The following is a 14,361-nucleotide window of genomic DNA, read 5'->3' as shown; positions in this document are numbered from 1 at the left end:
TGAAGATGAAACTCAAAATACTTTGGCCACCTCATGAGAAGGAAGGACTCCCTGGGAGGGCAAAAGAAGAAGGGGACGACAGAGAATGAGGTGGCTGGATGGAGTCACTGAAGCAGTCGGTGCAAACTTAAATGGACTCCGGGGAATAGTAGAGGACAGGAAGGCCTGGAGGATCATTGTCCATGGGGTCGCGATAGGTCGGACACGACTTCACACCTAACAACAACATAGGAAACCACCCATGTAATACCCTGTAGAAAGCCTGAACTGGCCAGCTCACTTGTGAGAAGTCAGTATCAAGAAAAATCAATTACCAGTCCTATCTGTGCAAAGACTAGACAAGGAATATAAAGAACTCCATCCCTGGAGCTACTTCAAATGAATATTTTCCTGTTTATCATCCAGCACAAGTTGCATAATTTGGTTCCCTCTTTTTATACAGCAGAAGAATAGGGGAAACAAAAAATCCTGGCTTTAAAGCACAAAAAGAAAGTTATATAGTTACTTTGCTGGAATGATCCCAGATAACAGCATTTCTACATATCAACTCCTCTGTCAAATGGTTCTTATGTGTTGAATCCCATCCTACCTCCTGCCCGCCCCCCCCCCCCCAAAAAAAATTTTTCAATTTGATCTTCGGATTTCTGGGAAAGATGTCTTTTCCAACATTCATTCAAATAAAATGGAATTCTTTGCATTAACAGACAATGATATTACTTTGGGCAGCCTATTGCTAAACTATCAGTCTAGTCATAAACAAAATGCACCCTTCTAAAGTCTATTAGTCAGTGATCTCAGAAGGGTGTAAGTCTGCTTCGGATAGAACTGAATATATATTCACGGGTACTGGGGGAGTCTCCAGGCCGCCTGCTACCAATAGAGGCTGCATTCTGCAGACAGGAAGTACTGCTTGTCTTGTGCTAATTTGTGGCAGCCCATCCAGATTAATCCATTCTCTCCATGTCTGGACAGCTAGGTGACCCTCCAGACACAACAGGCTTCCTAAAATTTCCCATCTGTTCTCATGGAACAACTTGTTGTTTTCCTACTTGTGGTGAAATCTTCTCACGCTGATATTCTGTGTTTTAATGAAGAACACATGGATGTTGGGACATCTGAATTACTCTGACAAGAGCTGGAATTCATCTAATACTAGAAATAGTCATTCATAAAGCCCCTTTGCAGTGCTAATTTATTTCATACTGCCTTGTATGTTAGCTATGACTCATGACGCTTCTGCTGGAATAATTTTTGCTAGTTTCTGAGGAGCCCTCTTTTAAATACTGCACTTTTTCATCTGATACTGCATATTATCAGTAATCTGACAACAGTGTCCATCAAAATACACAGTGATTTGCCTCGATCCATTCTGCACTGAATGAAGATCAATATTGATGTGAGGGAAGTGGATAAAGAACAGGATTGTAGCATTCATTCAGTCCTAGAATTACACTGGGGTTGGAACTTTTTCATAGATATATAAAAGGTATACAGTATGGTTGTAATATATTCAAAATTACTTTTGGTAGAGTATTTAGGGTTGTTAAAAGAAAATAAGAAACTGCCAATTTTGGGGGGGGGGGAGGGCGAGGGTCACTGTGACAAAAAGCCTAATGAAGTATGCTCACTGACAAGTAATTCTTTGTTTATTTATTTATTTCAATTTATATACTGCCACTTTTGACAACAGCCATCTCGTGGCAGTTTACAAAATATAAAATCAATAAAATCACAATACAACCTCTAAAACCCCATAAGAAACAATTACAATAAGATGGTGGAATAACTTCTCTAATTCTCCCAATTCCAGCTCTGCTGTTCCAGCCTTAAGACTTATGCAGGTGGTCCTAGATGATATAAATCTGGGAGATCTGATCATAAAGCTATAATAGGGCGGGACCCACAGAACTCTGGTCACCCCTCCCCCCCCGGCCTCAACCAAATGCCTAGTGGAAGAGCTCTGTCTTGCTGGCCCTGCGGAACCTAGATAGCTCTGTCAGGGCCCTCAGCTCTTCTGGGAGCTTATTCCCCCACTCTTATTTTTCAAAATATTTATGTGCCACCTTTCCACCCAAATAGGGTACATACACTTTTAAAGACATATCAGCATTTAAACAAAAGTTATTTAAAATAATGTAATTCAATGAAAAATATATCAATACACATAACACCAGAGCCAGGGAGGAAGGCTAGTTACAGTTATTGGGGGTATGCCAAACAAAATTGTAAAAGTTTTCCTTCACAGGCAGAAGACAACAAAGGAAAGTGAAAGATGCATATCCCTGGGGAGAGATATCCTTTTGGCTGTAAAGGATAGTGGACTTTGGAAGCAATCCTAAATAGACTTATACCCATCTGAATGTATTGCCTATAGCAGTGACCCCCAACCTTTTTATCACTGGGGACCGGTCAACGCTTGACAATTTTACTGAGGCCCGGGGAGAGGGTAGTCTTTTGCCGAGGGACATCACCACCGCATGAGCCCCTGCTCCACTTGCTTTCCCACCAGTGACCCTGACTTCCCACCGCCTGCTGGGGGGCGCTGCTAGCAGCAGCTGTGCAGTGCCATGCTGAGGGGGGAGCCCCAGCCATGGCAGTCACTGGAGAGCACTAAAGGTGAGCCGGCGGCAGAGTGGCAGGGCAGCCCCCAAGGCAGCAGCCAGGGAGGAGGACGAGGAGGAGCTGCGGCCCGGTACTGACTGATCCATGGACCAGTACCGGTCCCTGGCCCGGGGATTGGGGACCACCGGCCTATAGTATATGGTAGATGTGGAAGGGTGTGACTCTGATTGAGATAGCATTGTTAGTCTTGTAATTTGATTGAAGATGACTAGGTTGAATCATGAAGCTCATTGAATGACCTTGAGCCTGGTATTCCTTCTCAGATTAACTTCCTTCACTGGATTTTGGGGGGAATGTGCATAAGAGGTGTAAGTAGGATTGCCAGTCCCAGCTGAAGCCACGAGAACCCAAATTTTGGTGTGGTTCCCCCTGCTGTAGATTTTCAGAAACTATGGGGAAATCCCTCCCAAATCAACTGCTTTCATAGCTGTCCTTGCCTGCTGCCCACACTCTCCTGTGCACTCACTGGGACCAGGAAGAGCGTCTGGCATACTGACATCACCCAGAAATCATGTCAGCATGCTGGGTCCATCAAGGGGGAATGATTTTTTGGGGGGACAAAACACTATGGTAAATTAGGTTCATTACCACAATGTTTTCCCAAAAGCTACAGCATTGCCCTCTGACATCTCTGATGTACCAACGTTACTTCCACATAATATCAGCATGCCAGATGCTCTTCCAGGGTTCGGGTAAGTGTGAGGCTCCCACAGTGTGTCTGTGTGATATCATCGCTCCAGGAGCTCCCAGACACCTTCCACATGAGGGATTAGGCTGCGATCACTGTTTGCGATAAAGACTCATTCCTGCTTTTGCATAGTATCGGGCCCAGGCCAGGCCTGGACCAACTTTGGGCCCTAAATTGCCCCAAAGCAAGGGAATGCCCTGGGATCCATCGGTGTGTATGTCAGTACTGGGCAGTGTGTAAGGGGGAAAACTTGGGCCATCTCCAGTCGGGCATTGTTCCTCCCTCTACCCAAGTGTCACTTCTGTCATCTACCCTTGCAATTTTTTTTAACCATCACATTACATCATGATTCCAAAGTAACAAAATAACAACCCCCACCCACCACCAGTTTTGGTCAGTACCTTTCCTCCTTTTTTTTTTTTTTTGTCATGATTCTGTAATGATTGGGGACAGTCTGCATGTGTGTGTGTTTGAATAGCATGATAAGACAGCTCACTTTTTTATTCCCTTGTTTGTTTTGTAATGATTTTTCATTACATTGAAATCATGGCAGTTTTTTTTAAAAATATTTCAGACTTGAAAGGGGGGCACTCAAATTACACTGGAAGGTAATTTGGGAGTTTTCACCACATGACAATCAGTGACAAGTAAAACAAACAGTGGGAAGTTTTGACTTCCTATTCCTTGGCTATCCTGTACACATAAATTCCTGGAGGCAAAGCAGACCAAAGGCTCCCCATGCAGTTGTGGAAAAAATCAGGGCAACTATCCCCAAGCCAAAAAACCAGGGGGCAGTGCGCCATAATGCCCCCATGCAGTCAGTGTCACAGAGAGCTCCTGGAGAACACCCCCTCCTTTGTTGGCATCATGGAAGCAGCTGGCAACCCTCACCTCAAGTCATGGAAAGTTTTGATCAGCTAGGAGCTTTACAACATTAATCTTACTTACTTACAACTAAATGGTGAATGAGTTTTCCTTCATTGGAAGAATAAGTTAAGAATATAATATATAATAATTAATCTGGTTGTTTTTAAAAAAAATAATAGCAAGACTATGGAATAGATTCTAGCATAGTAAATATAAACTATAAAACATAAAACTAGCTGTGATTTTTGCCAGTCCTCATATTGGCATACAAGGAAAAGCAGAAATGGTAGCATCTGTTGACAGTCATGGCTGACCTAGTTATGTTAAGAAGAGTTGTCAGGAATTGCAAAAGGACACAAGAAAACAGCAGGTTACCTAATGAAAGCTGAATTTCAATTCAACAAAGTGCAAGCTAATACTGATTGGAAACAACGTGTTAATCTACTTTTACATACTTAAATTACTTAAACAGTTGTTTTGTTTGGAATGTAATTTTACACGTTTTTATCATCCTTGACAGCCTAATCATTGTTGGTTGCATTTGATGGTCCCTGAATTGACAAAGAGTCTGAATAATCTCCTCCAGAAATTTAAAAAAATTTCAGATATGTCAGATGTCTTAAGTAATTATTCAATCATCAATAATCTCACAAGGATCATCAATGATATAATGGCATGTCTGTCTCCTAAAAATAAGGTAATGATATTAACACTGATTTTCCCTTTTGTTTATAATATTGGATGTGTGGATTATTATGTCTCCTCCACAACTATTATTATGTCTTGACTCCAAGATTATACCAGGGTTTTTCCCCTCAAGCCCTTTGTATAGCTTCTTATCCTTATGGTAAAAACACTCTTGTGCGTCTTCCCACTGCCTTGTGTGTATATGGAAATGTCCTAAGATGAGAAGAAAGACTGAGTTCACCAGTCCCATATATTGACTTTATTGACTTTATACTCTGCCTATGTATATTCAGTGTAATGAGAGCATAAAAAGTACAGTCATGGAAATGTATGGGTTTAGACACTGAACATGAGCATTAGGAAACAGTCTCAACCCATTCATTTTCATGATTGTAGCATTTATGCCCTCATTACATTGAATATACATAGGCAGAACATGTTGGTAGGGGAAGTTTTGCATGTGTGTAAATTCTGTGCCTATGGGGTAAAGCTAATATGCCTGATTTGGGGAAGGGATGGACACCACCAACTAAAATTTTTGTAAGTGCGTGAAGACTGTCATAGACCATATTTGACTTATCTGAAAAATGAATAGTATTTAAGAAATGGGTTTTGTTAGCCATATAGAGTGTACTTTCTTTAAAAAAAATTTTTTTGAATTTTTATAGAATTTTAGAAAACAAAGTGATTATCTTTATAAAGAAGAGCGACTCTTCCCAGAAGACTTCTTCAGGCATTTTTATAAAACCATTGAAGTCTATAAAGCCATTGCAAATAAACCACAACAGAATGAGTGTGTTCTTCTTTCAACTACACAAATACCCCAAAATGGTAAGAGTTCTTTTCCATATGAAAATCTCCTCAACTGGAGTCATATATGCAAAGGACGTGAATTAAAAATGCTCAATAAAACATTTAAAGTAATACAAAAAGCAAACATCCTTAGCTGGCAGAAATTCTCATAATTTAACATGTCATGTCAGTTCTTTATAATCTGTCATATATAGTAACAATACATTAAATATAGTCACAGATCTCTCTCACTGTTATAGCTAGCTGCTGAACTTTGACAACCAGTTCTAATAAATTGATAGTCACTCTGGCATATTATAAAGAGATTAAGCAGGCCTGGAAGGCAGGAGATGAACTTGAACACATCTGGGGGGTAGTCATGTTTTGTTCATGAAATTGAATGAATAATCATGATCAGGTTGAACAAGAAAGCTAAAACCTGTTGTTATTTCTAACTATGGATCAGTCTTACACATATTTTGTACCTTGTTGCAGTATTTAGTAATTATCTCCATTTACCAAAGTAAAGATGGCCAATGCATTCTCTTTTTGTCATAGAGTCAAGAGTCACCAAGCCATTTTTGTTACCTCCCGTTGCCGCTAGCTCCCTTCGGAATGAGAGCAGTGGTGATAACAGCAACAGTAAGTGCAAAAGCTTGTCTTACCATCGTGGCCCGTTGGCTGATCAAGTGTGAAGGATTTCTTTATTTAGGAACAAAATGGAAAGAATAAACATCAATAATTGTTCAAGATGATCATTCATAATTGGTATTAGTAATAGGGCAGAAATATAATTAGCAGTAAATTGATGTCTGTAGCATAGATGGCTTTAAAAGGGGGTAAGATAGATTCATGGGGGAAAGGACCTTCAAAGGCTCCATGATAACTAAAGGGAATTTCTGTATTCAGAGGCAGTAAACCTCTGAAACTCAGTCTAGAAAGCAATGTCATGAAAAGGCCACACACTCCATGTCCTGTTGTCAACCGTCCAGAGTAACTGATTGGCCACTTTGTGAGATAGAATGTTTAAGGGGACAGCGAGCCCTTTAAATGCATTCAGTGTTCACTTGGCAGGCTCTATTGGGTAGTCTGGTTTAAACTGGGCTGCCCAACAGAACCACAGCAGAGTCTGTGGTAAAAACTCTCCAAGCAGGATCAGCTCCCTTTAAATGCCTTTACTCCTCCATTGGAAACAATGGAGGTTGGGAGAATCTTCTTTGGGAGGTTGAACTCACCATTTGTGAAGACATCCATGTGGCACACAGAACCTGGGGTTTAAACTATACAGCAGAAGTCCTCCCAGCCAGGTCTAATCTGGAGGACAGTTTCTCCTGCAGCGTGGTTTAAACTGGGTTGCAGGAGAAGCCTATCCAGATGGCTTTTTTTCCTTCTCGGATCTATTGGATCCTAAAAAAATTGGGATTTTTGAAAAATCTTGGATCCCAATACCAAACTAGTATTGGGATCCAGGATTTTTGGAATATAAATTTCCCAGATCCAATAGATCTGAATCAAACAACAACAATTTTTTTTGCCATCCCCTACTCTTAGCTACATGTGTACTGGCATTGTATATTGTTTTAAAGAGAATTTGTCCACAATCTTGAAGGTTCAGTGTGATGGAAAAGCTGGTTGGCATTTTTGAAAATAAATGTATATTTAAAAGTATATATGGAGGGTTGTTGGTGATTCATGGATCTAATTTTGAGACATATATAATTTATCTTATTAATTTGACAATAATCAATGAACAGGACAAGTACAGCTACTTTAGAATCTGCTATTTACAATATGTAATACTAGAAATTAAGCCCACTGTAGAAGAAAGACAGCGGGCACTAGAGAATGGGGAGGCAGACTGTAGGGAAAGAAGGAAGAAGAGGAAAGGAGGTATGGAAGGGAGAAAAAAAGGCAAGGGGTTGTTGAAGGGATGTGTAGAAGGGAGAAAGAAAGGAATTAAAGGAGGCAGGAAGCAAGTGAGAGGGAAAGACAGAGAGACAGGAAGGAGATGGAGAAATAGAAGAAGTCAGGAAGTAAGAAGGAAGAAAGAAAGGCAGGCAGAGAGGTAGGTGAAAGGGGAGGGGACAGAGTGTGCATGAAGGGTGGGGGGAATCGCAGGGGGGTGAATCGGGAGGGTGAGGTGGCGAGGAAAGAGGGGGGATAGAGAGGAGTGTGTGCATGGATGTGTGGGGTGGAGGGGGGTGGGAGAGCGCGGCGGGGTGATCGCTGGTGTGTCTGTACATGTGTGTGTGTGTGTGCATCTGGGCACGGGGAAGCAGCAGCGGCATGATGGGGGGGGCAGCCAGGGGGGTTGTGTGTGTGTGTGTGTGTGTGTGTGTGTGTGTCTGGGCAAGGGGAAGCCAGTGGGAGTACTCACTGTCAGGGAAGGCTGCTTCTCCTTGTGTGCGGTGAGTCCCCGGGCAGGCAAGACGAGGCTGGGCCAAGCGGCCAATGGGGAGTCGGGCTTTGCGTGGCTCCCCATTGGCCATTTGGCCCTGGAGTGACACTCGGAGAGCCCAATCAGGAGCCACTTTGCGGCTCCTGATTGGGCCCTCCGAGTTTTTATCCTGGACAGTGTTAGCCCTTTCTCCTCCCCCTTAGGGCTTACTCTTTTATTTATTCCGCTCCGCAGGAGCAGTTAAAGATATGCAGCTATTCTGTATAGCCAAAATTTTGGACCTCTCTCCCCAGGTTTGCATAAAAATGAAAGGAATACATGGGGGTGGGATAAAATCCAATAAAATAATAGAAATAGGACTTGTAACTTTAAGGGAGGAATATGTGGCTGTTGCTAGGCAACAAATACAGAACTGCCAACTGAAGCCTCGTTTTTTGTCAATAAAAGGCAGGGGGAGGAGACAGGACACTTTCCAGGTTTATTTTGGCCTTTGTGGGAGGATCAACTTTGTCAATTTGCTGCCACACAACTTGCATGATTTATCCTTTAAGGGAAGCCGTGCAACCTGGGAATGAGGAAGCCATTGAACTGATGTGCTGGCCAATCAAGGCTTTTTTACAGCGTTGGAGGCTTGGCAGCAAGCTATTTTGGGGAAAGCAGACAGCTTCATGTTTACTCATGCCGATTATTCAAATGTCTAGGGTTATATCCACTCCAGGATATCAGGGGGGAAGGTAGGGTCACTCCGGATCAATCATGCTTGTTGCAGAGGGAAAATTTAAATTGCCCCAAATCAAAATGGAAATCACATTCAGTGTAGATGGCAAGGATTGAATCAATTTGGGATTGGAATAAAAGCTCCATGCAGATTCAGAGTAGGTAACCTTAGGCCAGTTACGTATTCTGAGCCTAACCTGTAAGATGTGAGAAGAGACTGTAAGGTGCTTTGGGTTCCCATTTTGGAAAAAGTGATAAATAATAAATATTGATGAATTGGACAGCAGATTGGTGGGTGAGTAGATGGAGGGAGAAAAGCAAGGAAAAGTAGGGAAAGGTAAGGGTGTGGAGATTGCTAGGAGGAGGGAAAGAAGAAATAATGTGGAAAAGTGGATATAGTATAAAATTAGGTACCCCCACAAGTCTTTGTGGGTTCCTCACTGGGTAACTCAATCCAGCCCATACTCGATCCAGAGAGGCTATGGTGGTTGCTAGGGAACAGATAGAGGGAAGGAGAGGGGAGGGGAAAAGAGATCCCCCCCCACAAGTCCTTCCCCACTTGTTTATATTTCTTTCCCATTAACCTCTGAATTACAGGCTTTGTTTAGTAGATAATTCAAAGGTTTGGTTGGGCTATCATTTAGTGACAGTTCTCTAATTTGACACACTTCCTTTCAGAGAACACCAACATGATTATGTGCTTTCAGAGAGGGCTTTGATGTGTCTGATGGTTGGAAAAAAGATCTTTGTTATCACAGCCATTAAGATTCCTCACATTTGTGCATTTACAGTTGCCAGCAAATTGAATTTGTATTGCTCCTTTGTTCGTTTGCCCAGTTTTTAAAACTATAGGATCAACAATGCTATCCTGAACAGAGTTACACCCTGGCAAGTCTATTGACTTCAAAAGATTTAGAAGGTGTATTTCTGATTAAGATTGCACTGAAAATTACTGGGAAGGTGAGAAATTAATTGAAGTTGTATAGATAACGATCTTATTTCAATTAATTTGGAGCAAATCCCTCAGTAACACATGCAAAGCATGATAATTAATGTGTGCTTTTTTCAGCAACACACCTTATTAATTGCCCCTTCTATGATTAAATGCAACTTAATTTGGAAATATAATTCGGCCTATTTTTTTAGATGTCATAACTTCTCTTGAAGACTATTCTATGAAAATCCAGTGGCACCTTTAAGATCAACAAAAATTTATTAAAGATGTGAGCTTTCGAGTGCAAGCACACTTCCTCAGACTTGCACTCAAAAGTTCACGCCTTGAATAAACCTTTGATGGTCTTAAAAGTGCCACTGAACTCTGATTTTGTTTTGTTGTGCTGCTTCAGACCAACACACCTACCCACTCAAATCTATTCTATGAGAGTTGTCTAAAGAGGTAATTCCAAAAGATCTTGCTCCAGTCTGTACACTGATGTTATGATTTTCTTTAAGGACATGGAGGTATATAAACATGTTATTAGAAAGGTCACTGTTGACCTTTTAGTTTTGTTTCATCAGCATAGTTAACAAGATTGATATTCTATATTTTATCATCAAAAGCAGACTATCGCTGTAGATGTCTATTTTGAAAGATGCATAATATTCACATTTGATATCTGTCCTGATAAATATATGGAAAATCTTGATAAATAAATGCACAAGCATGTTCACTGTGAGCAATGTAGAACATAAAATCATATGTGGGCATCATGCATACTTATTTTAGACCCTCTTTCACTAAGAAAGAGAGAGGAAGTGGACTTAGTTATATGAAAGTGACTTAGTTATATGACCATCATTTTCCAGTGTAGTTAGTTGTTGTGGTTAGGAGTGCGGATTTCTAATCTGGTGAGCCAGGTTTGATTCTGCAGTCCCACACATGCAGCTAGTTGGGTGACCTTGGGCTCACCACAGCACAGATAAAGCTGTCCTGACCGAGCAGTGATATCAGGGCTCTCTCAGCCTCACCCACCTCACAGGGTGTCTGTTGTGGAGAGGGGAAAGGGAAGGCAACTGTAAGCTGTTTTGATACTCCTTTGGGTAGAGAAAACTGCTATATAAGGACCAGCTCATCTTCTTTTTCTTCATATGGCTATGTAGATTTTGCATTGTCTTGAACTTCTGACATGATATGTATTACTTATAACTACTATTGTTTTCCATCTTCTGCCCCTACAAAAATGTTTTAATTTTAGCAGATTACAGCTAAATTTTAAAGCTTTAGATTTGAAATGCATGTTTGTCTGAAGAAGAAGAAGAGTTGGTTCTTATATGCTGCTTTTCTCTACCTGAAGGAGTCTCAAAGTGGCTTACATTTGCCTTCTCTTTCCTCTCCCCACAATAGACACCCTATGAGGTAGGTGAGGCTGAGAGAGCCCTGATATTGCTGCTGGATCAGAACAGCTTTATCAGTGCTGTGGCGATCCCACGGTCACCCAGCTGGTTGCATGTGGGGGACCGGGAAATCAAACCCAGCTCAGCAGATTAGAAGTCTGCACTCCTAACCACTACATCATGCTGGCTCTACACTACTACACCAAGCTGGTTTGGAGATGTTTGATATGGTTATGATTTATTTATTTAGGATACTTCTATATCAAGTCTTCAGAGGCATCTTACAATTAAAACAATGTCACAGTATTAAAAAATTACCATTAAAAGGCCCCTGGATGGCATAAAAACTATTGATAAAACAGAGACAGGCAATTAAAAACTGGTATGGGAAAAAGCCTTTCTCAACTCTTTTACCATTGTGAAAGCCCTTAAACATTCTACAGGCTTTGAGAAACCCCAGAAGTGACAAGTTCATGCAGAATATGGCTGGAAAGCATAGCAGTGTATATGCGCACCCAAGGGCCTTCCCCTTCCCACACCCTGCAGGCCCATCATTGGCCATTTTGGGAGGCCAATAAACATAACTATATATGGTCATATCAACCAATAAATGTTTAACAATATATAATATATATGGTAGATTCATGACAGAGAAAAGAACTTTTATGTAATAGACTTTCACATTTCACTAACATACTAACTTCACTAAATCCCTCTGCTATTAAGAGGGGTTAGAGAAAGTCATGATCAGTAGCTATTAACCATGACAAGCGATTGCTTATGGACAAACTGCAGGTGAAGTCAGTTCATATCTGCTGCTGGGCTTTTTGGAAGCACATAACTGGCCAAGTTCTGGAAATGCAATGCTGGACTCTTTTAAATGTTCCAGTGTACTAGGTCTTTAATCTGAATTGCATGAAAACAGAAACAATAATATTATTATGAAGCAAAATAAATAAGCAAAATAAATAAGAACAGAAGACATATTAGCCAATAAGATGCTACTTTCCCAGAGTGTTTCTTTTATGCACTCTATTTGCAAGAACAGGGTTTAAAAAAAATCACTTGCCAATTATGTAAGCATGAAGTATCTTTTCTGCTTGACTAAAATTTCTCTTTAGAGTTGGCACACCTGCAGGGCCTAACAAAGTTCAAACAATGTTGGCTATAAATCTGACTAAAAAACAAGATTTAAATAAGACAGCTTGAAAAACGGTGCCCTAGCATTGTAAGGCACTGTTTGCAGTGAAGCTCAAAATGTGGTTTGAACTAGACTGGACAAGATGTTGGAGTCAGAAGACAAGTGGGAAATAAAATCTATAAAATGCAGCTGACGGTCTTTCAACAAGAACTGAAATGGTGAATAACTTGTAGCTTATTGTACTGGAACTTTTGGATACTTATTATCTTGTTTCCCGGTTTGAAGTTGGTTAGGAACTCTCATTTGTTTGTCTACAAAATATAATCAGGAGTCAAAAATATAATAGCTAGTTGTTGGAGATCTCCTTGAATTAGAACTGCTCTCAGACAACAGAGATCAGTTCACCTGAAGAAAATGGCCACTTTGGGAGATGGACTCTGTGGCATTATATCCCAATGAAGTACCTCCCATCACCAAACTCCACCCTCCTCAGGCTCCCAAAATCTCCAGATATTTCTGATCCAGGAAATGGCAGCCCTAAAATATAATATCATACATGTTTGGCTAAACCCTCTGCAGCAACAAATTCAAATGATCAGAAGACTTTCTGAAATGTCCAGCAAGAAGGTGTAGGCCTACCAGTATTTTTGCAGATCTGTAAGAACTGAGGAGGCCCCACTGGTATCCGCTGGTTTCTCCGCATGGAAGCTGTTGCAGTCATGCAGCTCAGCCTTCCATATAACACTCTATTAATATGTAAAGTAACCAGAAAGGAAAACAAAAAGTAACTTCTCACCATCTAGCAGCAATCTGACCAGGACCCATCCTGCGCACATTGGATAATGCACTTGCAAGGTACTTTTGCAGCTGGATTTTCCAGTGTGGAACAGGACAAACTTCTTCTGAAGTTCATTGAAAGTGTTTTATCTTACATGTGCAGAATGGGCCCAGAAATGGAGATTGTTGGAGATGCTTCAGTTATGTTTCAGGGACCTCTGGTACAAATTTATGTTTCCCAGTAGGAGCCATGTCTGTGGGAGGCAGCATCACAGAGACCCTTGCCACATCACACTCTCCTATTTCCTTCACTTTCTTTATGGGCAACACATCACCAAATAGTCATAGGATAAACACCTGTGTAATTATTATAGGACTACATGACAGTGATTATGATTTCTTGATTTGTTTTCTGTTCAGCAAAACTATTCTGTATGACACTCCCAGAATCCTGATTGTAAATGTCACCTCCACATCGGGAAATGTGAGCATTCAGATTTAAAGACTGATGGGATAGCAAATATGCTACTTACAGAGCTCTGGGTTTATACTGCGCAGTCCGGGGGGGGGGGGAATTACTGTGGTGTAATTTGGTCTGGTTGACTAAATTGCCCTGGGAGTTTAATGGGGAGAGAGATACTTTAGCAGAAAATCCATATCCACAGTAGGGGAATAAAAGGAAGAATATTGCTAAACATTGCTTTGCAGATGGTAAAAGTATGATTATGTGATTGCCAGAATGTTTGCCTTTCCTGACTGAGTGCAAATAAAGCTGTGAGTATTCAGCAGCCAAACAAGGATTTTCTGCAAAAGAAGCACTTCTCATTTCCAAACCAGTCACCTTTTAAACACATTGGATCATTTGCCAAAATGATCCCTTAAGAAAGAAGACTTTATGACAATGCTATCTTAAAACTTTTATTTTTAAAATAAACTGTCTTCACTCATTAAAATGTTCTTAATTACAGAGGAGGCATTGGGCTTGTTCAGCAGCTCCAGTTTACAAGGAATTAGTATAGCACTGACTTCACTGGTGACTTTTTTTGTCGGCTTGATTTTGGGAGCTCTATGCTGGAAGGTAAGAACTATCAAATTTAACCATAGGTAAAAATAGAACTAAATTTAAGCTCCTTGTCAGTAAAAGGACACGCAGTAATGGGTTTAAACTACAAGTGCAACAATATAGGCTAGATAGCAGGAAAAAATTTTTCACAGTCAGAGTAGTTCAGCAGTGGAATAGGCTGCCTAAGGAGGTGGTGAGCTCCCCCTCACTGGCACTCTTCAAGCAAAGGTTGGATACACACTTTTCTTGGATGCTTTAGAATGCTTAGGGCTGAT

General features: G+C 40.9%; 1 protein-coding gene across 5 annotated transcripts in view; it reads left to right on the top strand.

The window, feature by feature from the left end:
• KITLG (KIT ligand) overlaps positions 1-14,361 on the top strand; it is a 76,762-nt gene that overhangs the window by 50,174 nt on the left and 12,227 nt on the right. For all 5 annotated transcript variants that reach the window (XM_077338995.1, XM_077338998.1, XM_077338997.1 and 2 more), the window contains 4 exons: positions 4,698-4,874; positions 5,533-5,695; positions 6,215-6,298; positions 13,992-14,101. In XM_077338995.1, coding sequence (XP_077195110.1) covers positions 4,698-4,874; positions 5,533-5,695; positions 6,215-6,298; positions 13,992-14,101 — 534 coding nt within the window. The remainder of the gene's footprint in view (positions 1-4,697; positions 4,875-5,532; positions 5,696-6,214; positions 6,299-13,991; positions 14,102-14,361) is intronic.

The sequence above is a fragment of the Paroedura picta genome, chromosome 5, assembly GCF_049243985.1.
Source record: "Paroedura picta isolate Pp20150507F chromosome 5, Ppicta_v3.0, whole genome shotgun sequence".
Taxonomy (NCBI): Eukaryota; Metazoa; Chordata; class Lepidosauria; order Squamata; family Gekkonidae; genus Paroedura; species Paroedura picta.
The sequence above is the reverse complement of the archived record's forward strand: the minus strand, read 5'-3'. Positions and strand labels throughout refer to the sequence as shown.